Raw genomic sequence first — 11,768 nt, 5'->3', positions numbered from 1 at the left:
CCAATGCCCTTTCCTATTTCAGGATCCAATTCAGGATCCTGCAGAAATATCTAATCATCATTCCTTAGTTTTCTCCAATCTGTGGCAGTATCCCCATTTTTTCCTTATCTTTCATGACCTTAATACTTTTAGTGGGTATTGACTAGTTACTTTGTAGAATGGCCCCCAATTTAGGTTTGTCTGATATTTTCTCATGATTAGATTAAGATTAGAATTTTCAACAAGAATACAGAGGGTACACGATGTCGATATTCTTATCACCGGTGATGGTAGTTAACATTGATCATTTGATTAAGGTGGTCTTCACTATCAAGTGATCAAGCTCAGAGGGATGCACTGTTCTCAAGAGATAGGTTTCAGGTAACAAAGAAAAGTGAGACAGACGTTTTTGTTCTTGTTTTTGTTTTTCTTTTTCTTTTGAAATGATTTTCAATTTAGAGAAAAGATACTAAAATAATTTCCATTAAAACCTTTACCTAGCTAATGTTAATATCTTATATAATTATAGTACAATTATCAAAACCAGGAAATTAACATTGGTACAATACTATTAACTAAACTATAGATATTATTTAAGTTTTACCAATTTCTTTCCAATGCCCTTTCCTATTTCAGGATCCAATTCAGGATCCTGCAGAAATATCTAATCATCATCATTCCTTAGTTTTCTCCAATCTGTGGCAGTATCCCCATTTTTTCCTTATCTTTCATGACCTTAATACTTTTAGTGGGTATTGACTAGTTACTTTGTAGAATGGCCCCCAATTTAGGTTTGTCTGATATTTTCTCATGATTAGATTAAGATTAGAATTTTCAACAAGAATACAGAGGGTACATGATGTCGATATTCTTATCACCGGTGATGGTAGTTAACATTGATCATTTGATTAAGGTGGTCTTCACTATCAAGTGATCCTTTTTGCCTTTGCAATTGATACATATTTGGGGAGAGTTACTTTAAGGCTATGCTAATATCCTGTTATCCTCAAACTTTTGCCTGCTGATTTCGGCATCTGTAGGTGGATCTTGCCAGCAACAATTTTTTACCTTGGTATTTGCCTAATAGTTATTTTGTGTTTGAAGGAGACTTTCTGACATAGGGTTCACAGGGTTGTCGGCTCATGGTTAAAAATCAAAAGTTTGTCACCATTGTGGAAGGGTTTGGGAGTCTAGATGGAGGTGTGGGGGATTAGGTGGCAGATATATGGGGCAGTGTGGGATTGAGAGATTAGTGCCATAGATGATGAGTAAGGCTGGGATGCCTAGAGGTGATTGAGATAAATAGGAATGTGCAAGGCAGGATGGGATTAGTATTTAGAGGAGTTAGGCTGTGGTTCTGAATTGCCACTTTCATACGGTTAATTTTTGGTGAGAATATAAATTTGTATAGGGCAGCTTGGCACTATTGAGCACAGTTTAAGTGTGCATGTCTAATTATAGTAACCTATATTAGAAAATAATTCTATTTCTCGGTATATATCCCAGAAAATTATTTATGTATGTGCAATATATATATATATATATATATATATATATATATATATATATACCAGGATGTTCACTGGAAACAACATAAACATCCATCAGTAAAGATGTTAAATGTATTACATTATATTCATATTATAGAATGCTATTCAGTTGCCAAAAAGACTAAGATAGGCATGTATTAATATGGAAAAGTCTCAAGGATGTTATTAAATGAAAATAATTTTCAGAACAAAATATTACAGTATCTTACTTAAGGGGAAAAAACTCTAAGGCAGGAAAAGCTATGATTAGAAAAAAAAGAGACACCAAAATTTCTGTGACTTAATCAGAAGTTTATATCTCTGTTGTGGAATGATCTAGAGCTGGTGTTTGAGTCACTTTTGTCCCCTGGCATTAAGAGACTCAGACAAATAGTGGCTCTACCATCCTTAGCAAGTGCCTTCCAAGCTCACCTTAGGTGCCACCATCAGACAGAGGAAGAAAAGAGTATTAACAATCATGAGGTTTCAGTTACTGATGAGTGTCACTTCAGGCCTGGCCCATAGTTTTGTTCACATTTCATTGGCCAGAACTCAGATCTGTGGCCACATCTAACTAACTGCATGGGCACTGGGAAATGCAGCCTCGCTGTATGTGCAGGGAATAGAGGAGCACACCTTAGAGAACAGCTGGTAGTCCCTGCCTTCCCCTAGTCACCCTCCCCAAAGTTAGTTACTACTCACTGGTGTATAATTCTAAATAGATATTCGTCGATCAATAGGAAATAGTCTGGAAGGAAACGTATCTGGCAACTCATGGTGGTGTCTTCTGGGGAAAGGAGTGAGGCTAAGAGGAGTGTGAAGCAAGACCTTCAGTTTTTATCCTTTAAACTTTTCTATTTTCCATTCTTTTTTTTTTTTGGCCACTGGCCAGTAAGGGGATCCAAACCCTAGCCCTTCTGTTCCTATTTTCTGACTCATATTGTATTCATGTATTACTTTTGTAATTAAAAATTAAAGCATTAGTGCTCACTTTGGCAGCAAATATGCTAAAATTGGAATAATACAGAGATTAGCATCATCCCTGAGCAAGAATGACATGCAAATTCATGAAATTCTATATTTAAAAAAAAAAACCAGTTAAATGAGAAAGAATTATTTGAAGTATATGGAATAGTTTCATTACTATTATTAAGTACAGATTTAGTCCCCCCAATGTTATACTTCATGTTTTTATACTTCTCGTTCTTGTGATCTCTTAAGTGGGACTTGTATCTCTATTGCAGTGAATTTTCTTCAAATCTTTTACTTACCTAGGCTCTGTGAGTGCTTATGAGGCTTTCTTTTACACCCAGTTATATGAAACTGACTCAGGAAAAATAATACCTCTTTAGATTGTTCTGTAACCCATATTGCTAAGCACATAGCAGAGACTCAGGAAATATTTGTTGTCTGCATGAATGCATGTGTGAATGTAAAAATGATTACTTACTTACCCAAGCCTCATGGGGGCAAATGTCTGGTGTGTGAAGCAATCACAAAGTATAGATGGTGTGTTTTTAGACAGTGCCTATGCACACAGTTCCTAAGACACACTGAGGTTTTGTGTTAGGGTTCTCCCGAAGAGACAGAACCAGCAGGATATCCACACAGATATATGACAGAGGATTAAAAGGGGAATCGGCTCACTTGATTATGAAGGCTGAGAAGTTCCTCAGTAGGCCATCTGCACACTGGAGATCCGGGGATGCTGGTAGCATGGCTCAGTCCAAGTCCAAAAGCCTCAGAACCAGGAAAGCCGATGGGTATGATTCTCAGTCTGAGGCCACAGACCTGAGGGCTCAAAGGTGCTGCTGGTGTAAGTCCTGGAACCTAAAGGCTGAAGAGCCTCAAGTTTTGATGGCCGCAGACGGAAGAGAAGAGTGTATCCCAGCTCCAGCAGAGAGAGCGAGAGAGAGGGAGAGGGAGAGAGAGAGAGGGGAGAGGGGGGAGGCCTCAAGTTTTGATGGCCGCAGACGGAAGAGAAGAGTGTATCCCAGCTCCAGCAGAGAGAGAGAGAGAGGGAGAGGGAGAGAGAGAGAGGGGAGAGGGGGGAACGGAACTGTGGGGTATCTCTGTAAGACGGTGTTGGAAATAAGCTGTTACAGAATGTGGGCTTTGGTTGGGTAATTTTGGAAAGGGTCTAAGGAAGCAGGGGGTGGCTCTGGATTGGGAGCCATCAGAACATGGGGAAATTTTGTGATTGGGCATCTCAAATTTTATCAATAGGGAGGACAGACTAGAGCAAGTGTGAAGCTATGACTGGCAAAGGAGCAACAGACACTTATCTAGTTAGAGGGGGGAATGTTTGGTAATTTGCAGATTGCATGATGACCTTGTATGAAGTAGCTGTTTTGTGCAACTGTTTATGTCTAACAGAAGAACAAGGCTTACCCACAGTGTCGGATGAGTTTGTAACAACATCAGGTCTAGATGTGAGCATTAGATCAAATCCTGGATGTCAGGAGCTGCTCTTCTTTCTCACCATGCAAGTTTTTCTAATTTTATTGCATATTTAGGAATTCACAAAAAGTACAGACTGCTGGGTTTTTGTTTTTGTTTTTTCTTTTAATATATCACTGTTTCATTATTTTGACAAATTGTCTTTTCCCCCCACTGGACGTTGCTTTGAGACTTAACCATGCTGATTCATGATATAAATCTAATTCATTCCCTCCTTTCCTTCCTCCCTCTCAATCTTCTTTTCCTTCCTCCCTCCATCTTCCCTCTATCTCTGGGACTCATACAAATGGTGTTGGATTATGTATCCTTTTTCAGGTCTCCTTGGGCACCTATGCAAGAGTTTCTCTAGAGTAGAGAAACTCATGGAGAATATTCAATTCTCCATGTATTGCCAAGTTGTTGTCAGAAGCACTAAGACCAATTTGCTCTCCCATCAGCAACTTATAAGAGGACCAGCTCTGCCAGACACATTTCCTAGCATATGGCAAGGTTTTCATACTTACTTTTCCCCAGCTTGACAGGTGTGAAATGGTATCTTGTTTTAATTTTCATGTCCCCAGTTATTAGTGAAATTGTACATTTTTTCACAAGGATATTGCTTATAAGAAGTCGCTAAAAGCATGGCCTCTGGAGGCAGGCTGCCCAGGTCCGAGTCCTGGTTTTGACACTTACTAGCTGTATGACCTTGAGCAAGCTACTTCTAAAGAACCTTTGTGATGAAATTAATATATGGATATGTGCTTACAACAGGGCCTGACACATAATAAGCACTATGTAAGTCCTAAGTTGTTACTGTTGCTCTTTTTGTTATTATTAATTGGGTTTCTTCTTCTGCAAAGTGCATGTTTCTACCTTTTGCCCACTTTTCTATTGAGTTGTTTGTCTTTTTCTAATTTGATCTGTTGGCATTCTTTGTGTATTTTGCACACTAATGCTATTATTTTTTTCTTTGGTTATAGTTTTTTTCTGTAGGTTGTCTTTTCATCTTATGTATAGTGTTTCACCATTGCTTTTTATATAATAATAAAAATATAGAGAGTTATAAACAGTAAATGAAATAAAACACTTTAGTGTTTGGTGTAAATATGAAATTTAGTATGATATAATTTCTTCTACTGATGTACAAGGGTACATCAAAAAGATCATGGAAAAATAGAATGAACAGAATCTTTTTGAAGCCTTTTTGAACTTTTTGAAGACCCATGGTACATAAACCAGCATAGAAGCTGTTTCTCAGCCCCCTCTTTAATACTAGAATCCAACCTTGCTCATTAGTTCTTTTTAAAATAAACATAAAGGACATATATTTGAGAAATATAGTGAATGGCACAAGCCTGAACAGGCAGAAACAAAACCAGCTGGTCACAATCAGGTGGACTTTGGGCCACATCTGATCTGCAGAGTTTTGTTGTTCCGTGTTTTTTTTTTTCTTTTAATCAGCGCAGTTTTTGGCTCATGGCGTTTCAAAGATTTTTAATTAGTTACCAAATTATTTCACATTAAAAATTTTCCACATTTTGGTTATACCTGTAAAAACTAGGACATCTGGCAATGCTGGTCTGTGTCCCCAGGGGCAGTGATGGTCTGGAGCTGAGTAGGAGCTGACCCCTTTACATGGAAGATCAGTCTTTAGTTTGTCACAATCCCCACTACTCTGTCTTATCTCTCCATCAGTGACGCAAGTGGCAGTTGTCACTTATCACTGGGTCTGAGCTCCTATTTTCCCTTACTCATTTACATTACCTGTCTGCACCTTGTAGTTGTTTGAGATCATATGTTAGCTAACAGGAGGTGAGAAAATGTAAGACTATCCCATCCATTCCCAGAAAGAAAAAAGTACCAGGGGAGAGGTTTGTAACTGATTATTTTTATTAAGGTTATCTTCCTAATTATGACTGTCTAAATTTAAAATTGGTAGTTTAACATTAGAATGTTCTTAATGTATCGTGTCATGGTTCAAAGTTGGCTGATGTGGGTAACGCAGTACAGAAAGGTGCTCAGCACCCTGTAGCCCAGGTGCACGATGAGTGGCAGGCTCCTGACTCCCAAGCTCCCACACGTCTATGTTATTTATCTTTACTGTTTCTTTCTTGAACATTAAAAACCACAGTTTTCTATCAAAACAAACAAGAAATCTTATAGGAATTGCCTTTGCAATTCTGGGCTATTCAAATGAGTTAACAGATACACGTACCACTCTCTATGGCCTTTCCTGTGTTTTTTATCCTTTCACATAGGTCAAATTTCATTACCGATGAATTTCTATTAACAGATTTTAAGTATTCCATCATATTGCAATATAACAAGCTACATTCCTCCCCTTCTCTAATTTTCTCACAATAAAGTTTCTCCTCTCAAACCCCCACCCATCTGCAAATTAGTCATGATCTTTGTGGTAATAGGGTAAATTGGTATGAATTTCTGTATTCTGGGTCTAGGTAGCTCCTAGTACTGACAAGAAGACACCTCAAGGAAGAATAGTCTTTTTACTTTTCCGCCTTCACCTTTCCATCCTAAAGTTCTGAAATGACTAAGAAGCCAAACTGAATCCTGAATTCATTTTTTCTATTTTCAACTCTTCTTGACTTCTTCTCATAAACTTTTGGAATTGTTCACCTAAAAAGAGAAATAATTCTCTTGTATATATTACTTCATGTTTTATTATAAGGGCAAGCTAATTGCTGTAATAAAAGGCCCCAAATATATAATAGCTCCAGCACTGTGTTTTTTTCTTGCTCATTTAAGACATGGGTGAACAGTTTTAAAAGGTGGCTCCTCCACCCAGATATTCAGGGACCTAACTAACAGAAGCTCCACCCCTTCAGCATAAAACTTGCAACATTTTCCTGAGGGTGTCTCTTTGCCAGCCAGCCAGAAGACGACTGTTTGGGGGCACATGTGTGGCAAGATTATAAAAACTCCTAGGAATGGTGTGAATCACTTCCTGTCACATTCCATTGGTCAAGGCTCAGTCATGTGGCCAGCTAAGCTAAAGAATGTGGGCAAATTGTGTGACCAAAAGAACATCAATTTTTTGTGTGTGTGTGTTTGACTGGTAAGGGGATTATGTGGCCAGCTAAGCTAAAGAATGTGGGCAAATTGTGTGACCAAAAGAACATCAATTTTTTTTGTGTGTGTGTTTGACTGGTAAGGGGATTGTAACCCTTGGCTTGGTGTCGCCCGCACTGCACTCAGCCAGCGAGCGCACCAGCCATCCGTATATAGGATCCAAACCCGAGGCCTCGGTGCTCCCAGCGCCGCTGCGCTCCCAGCATGGCACTCTCCCAAGTGAGCCATGGGGCCGGCCCAAGAACATCAATTTTGATGAGCATTAGTCTTTGCTACAACTTTATTATGCTGACCTGAGGTTATTCTGAAGAGGCATTTTAGGATAAGCCATAAGAATCACCCTAAAAACAGCAGGAAGGATCCTTAAAGATCATAAGTTGGCATGAGTCAGCTGTATCTTCAAAACCAGTCTAACCAGTTGTTCTATGGAGAATAAAGGAAAAAGTCCTTCATGCTTAGGTCAAAGTGATAAAGCAGAAGAGGACCCCCCCTCTCCAACCAGTAGTAGTGTCATAGTGGTGATAAGTAGCGAGAAAACCCCAAGGGAAAGGTAACTCACAGTGCTAGATCTCAGTCTTGTTGGACTTCCCACAAGGACCTTTTCCTCTGTTTGCCCCTCAAGGAGGTTCTATATCTTATTTTTATTAAATATTACCACAGTTACCTATAGGGATCCCAATTCAGTTCAGCCAATATATGGAAATTCTATTATACATCAGGCACTGTGCAAATAGTAGAAAAATACCAGTTAGCTTAGTAACCTGGGATTTCTTTTCTTCGATCACTTTGGAGTAATTCACATTCTCCACAGGCCCCTACTTGTATACCCTGGTGATCCTGTGACCCTGTCATTATGCTTTAGTCTTGCAGCATGAGTGGGTCAGTGATCATGGGCATGGGGCCATGGCTGGCGGCTGGCTGTCCAGCCAGCTTTGTGCTTGGCATTGGCAGGTAAGAAGCTGCAGTCGGCACATGCCGAGGGGCCGCCAGTCAATGTAGTCTGAAATTCCTTCCTCGCTTATCATGGTGTTTCTTTCCCCCCACCTTCTCCCATGGTCTGTACTCAGCTAAGGATACTTAGAAATCTTGTCCAAACTTCTGGCAGTTCTCTTCTTTTTACACTTTTGACTGATGACTTCATAAAGCCCCAGACAGTGGGGCAGCTTCCAGACTCTGTGGCTTCATTAGTCTCCTTGTCTATTTTGGGCAAGATAAGTAATCCTAGACAAATGGAAAGGCTGCTGTCGCCGCTGCCAAAGCCTTGTGTTTCTCAGGGGTATGTATGTGGCTTCACTTTCTGCCCTCCCCTCCCTGGCTTAAGCTCCTGACCTTGTTCAGATGCTATGTTCTACCTAAGTAATTATTTGAAGTGATGTCGGTGTCTCTGTTTAATATCTAATTCCTTGTTTTGATTTTCTTTCCACTGGATGCCATTTGTCTTTAGCAGACCCTTTGTCTTTTCTTTGATGCCCACACCCTAAGTAATTGATGTGTTGGATCTTAGCATTTGGCTTAAAATATTAGGGGGAAGTGGAGGGATAGCAGAAGGAGGGAGACAGATGGGAGCAGGCTGCAGGAGTCTGGTGCCATGTAAATCAGGCCTCATTGAGGTCTTTGGTTGTGAATGTGGAATAAGGGAGTAAAAATACCACAAATTACATGGGAAAAAGACAAAGGAGTAGAAATTAATCAGTGGTAGGTAGAATGGGGCAGGTGTTGAAGTAAGGACAAAGAAATGATTCTAGTGTTCTATGTTGAACACAGGTAAGAAGAAAAATTGGGGTGGTGGTTTGGATTTTTAAGGGTAAAAACAAAGGACTTTTAATTAAAACTGAAGACATTTCTAGGCTTTCAGGGCTAAAAAGATGTCAGAAATGCAGAACAGAATCAGCAGCGCTTTTTAAAGCTCTATAAAAGGAGGTTCATCACCTCCTTTAAATGCAAAAGCGTGTGTGTCTGTCCATCTGTCTGGAGAGAGAGGGTCTATTTTTGCTTTCAGAATCCCAAGGGGGTCAGTGGTCCAAAAATGGAAAAGAGTTACTGGATCAGGGGGTCTGTGTATTCTGAGAGTAGTCAAAGACACGAGGGAGATGAGATGACTCAGAGAAAACCTCCTAGAGGGTGAAGGGCTTAATGTAAAACTGGTGGGACGTTGTTGGGGGTTAATATTCCACAACTCTATACTGAAGTTTGAGTATCAGCCGTTAAAGGTTCAGATAGGAAATTAGGGCCCCATACTGTGCAATCTGAGAGAGCATTTATCTCTATGTCAATAGCACAGCGTGGAAAAAGTAAAATCATAGGTTCACATTTCACAAACCTACTTTTATATTTTTCAAACTAATGTTTTTCAAGAATTCAGTCTTGCAGTAGCACTTTGTTTTGACTTTCTACTATACCTTGTTCTCCACCTAACCTTTTGTTCCAGCTAGGACACTTTTAATCATCAGTTAATAAAAGTCTAGGATAATATAAGGTACAAGAAACAATGGCATTTCTATTTTTATAAAGGAACTAACACCTCTTTGTGTTCCTGGTAGCAAAACTTCTGAGTTCTTGAGCCGACTGGACACAGAGTTACCGAACAGAACTGCCTGTCACATTGCTCTTCGCAACCCACAGTCCTCAACATGGGTAAGTGGAATGTCATGCAGGGTGCTGTCTGGCACCTTTTAAAGGGGTGTTTAGTAACTGAAGATTAAGGACACAGGGAGACCTGTACGGCGTAGAATGCTGGAACTAAAGGCAGATGACCAGATCTGCAACTTTGATCTCAACCATTGCCTGAGCCATAAAATAATGCTTGTATTTTTTGTCTACATTATGGGCACCTAAAAAGTCCTTGATCTCAACCAGTCATCCATCTATTGCTCAGAGTTTCATGTCTACATAAGGTCTACTGAGTGCATATAGTTTCTGCCATGAAGGACATTAGAGTGAAGGAGAAAATCAGTAGTTATAAGACAAACTGGTGAGTATAGAGCATATCATAATTACAAAGCACCACTGTCTTATCAGGAAGAAGCATCTGAGTCAGATGGGGTCTGTGTGTAGATGCTTCCTGGTGGAGGTGACACCTGGGCTGAAGCTTAAAAGATGAGTCAGTAAAGTGAAGAGAGTCATTCCAAGTGTCAGAATTGAGACACAAAGAAAGAATTAAGGTACAAAGCCAAGGAAAAGCATGGCCTGTGTTGGGGAAGAACAGCTTTGTGAAGTGGCACTGTAGAAAAGGGAGCTAGAAGGCTGGAGAAGTAAGCAGGCACCACGAGGAGTCTTTCTCAAGCATGGCACCACTGGCAGTCCGGGGAGACAGTTCATGGTGCAGGTGCTCTTGGGTACTGCAGACTGTTTAGCATCCCTGGTCCCCAGGCACAAAATGCTAGTTGCACCACCAGACATTGAGACATCTAGAAATGTCCCACACAGGAACCTGGTGGCATTCCTGGTAGAAAACCATTGAAGACATTTGTAGGCCACATGGGAGACCTTGAACCTCATTCTGTGAGTAGTGAAGGTACTGAAAAGTTTTAAACAGGGAGGGTTCAAGGTCAGATTTGTATTTTCACTGAATCACACTGGTAACAGTGTGAAGGAAGGATCTAAAGGAATAGAGAGGCAGAGAGGTCTCTAAGGCTTCTGTACTTGTCTAGGTGAGATGTGACAAAGACTTCAGCTATGATGGCAGGTGACAGGATGGAGATGAGAGTGCAGATTGGAGAAGTGCTTAGAAGGTAAAAGCAGCAGGGCTGGCTAATTGTGGACAAGAAAGTGAATGTAATTCAGGATGACTGTGGGAAAGGGTTGTAGCTGAAAGAAAAGAAGGGCTTAGGTTTTTAAAAGTCTTAGTTTTTCCAGGGCTTGTGCGATAAATGCTAAGTTGTCAAAGAAACCTGATCTTCACCTCTCCCTGCCTTTTTTTTTTTTTAAATTAGGAACAGTGTTTTAAAATGTCAGGAAGACATTATAAAACTCCTTAGGAAAAGGTCATTATACTCCTACCTACATACCTTCAGGTGTTCCTTATATTCTACCTGCTTCTAATGGATTGTTCAAACTCTAAGTATGTCCACCCAGGTGTCCTGGGTTATGACCTAATTATAAAGGACGAATGGCTCTGATCCATGGCATCTCCCTCCCCGGGATGCCCCCATGGGGGCCATGGGGAGGCTGCTACTGCTGCTGCAAGCTGTTGCTGCCAGTGTCCCTGGGATGCCCCGAGAGGCCACCGCCGCTGCTGCTGTAAGCTGTGGCTGCCGTTGGTGAGGACTGAGCTTGTGTCATCTATCAACGGCTCCCAGGATCTTTCCCAATTTGGACCTGCGTGTGAGGGGTCTGGTGACCCATTCTTTACAATGGTTTTGAAGGGTCTGAGCCCTAGCCCTGACAATACAAATGGAAACTTAATATAATTAAAACAATGAAACAGTTTTAGTTACGATTTGCCTTACTCAACAACTGGCGTAGTCATGTAGCTTTAAATGGGATCATTTCTTATGCTTGGGGTCTGGTGACCCATTCTTTACAATGGTTTTGAAGGGTCTGAGCCCTAGCCCTGACAATATAAATGGAAACTTAATATAATTAAAACAATGAAACATTTCAGTTTTAGTTACGATTTGCCTTACTCAACAACTGGCGTAGTCATGTAGCTTTAAATGGGATCATTTCTTATGCTTTAGAAAAATCCAATACGTACATTGCACTTTTTTTTTTTTTTTTTTTTTTTTTTGT

At 40.3% G+C, this 11,768-nt stretch overlaps 1 protein-coding gene across 1 annotated transcript in view; it reads left to right on the top strand.

Moving 5' to 3' along the window:
- The first annotated feature begins 7,908 nt into the window (after positions 1 to 7,908).
- The window catches only part of EPSTI1 (epithelial stromal interaction 1 (breast)), a 46,154-nt gene continuing 42,294 nt past the window's right edge, over positions 7,909 to 11,768 (top strand). The window contains exons 1-2 of the mRNA XM_008585434.1: positions 7,909 to 7,988; positions 9,578 to 9,671. Of these exons, the coding sequence (XP_008583656.1) occupies positions 7,909 to 7,988; positions 9,578 to 9,671 (174 nt within the window). The remainder of the gene's footprint in view (positions 7,989 to 9,577; positions 9,672 to 11,768) is intronic.

Source organism: Galeopterus variegatus, unplaced genomic scaffold (assembly GCF_000696425.1).
Source record: "Galeopterus variegatus unplaced genomic scaffold, G_variegatus-3.0.2 Scaffold3568, whole genome shotgun sequence".
In the NCBI taxonomy this organism is placed as follows: Eukaryota; Metazoa; Chordata; class Mammalia; order Dermoptera; family Cynocephalidae; genus Galeopterus; species Galeopterus variegatus.
The sequence above is the reverse complement of the archived record's forward strand: the minus strand, read 5'-3'. Positions and strand labels throughout refer to the sequence as shown.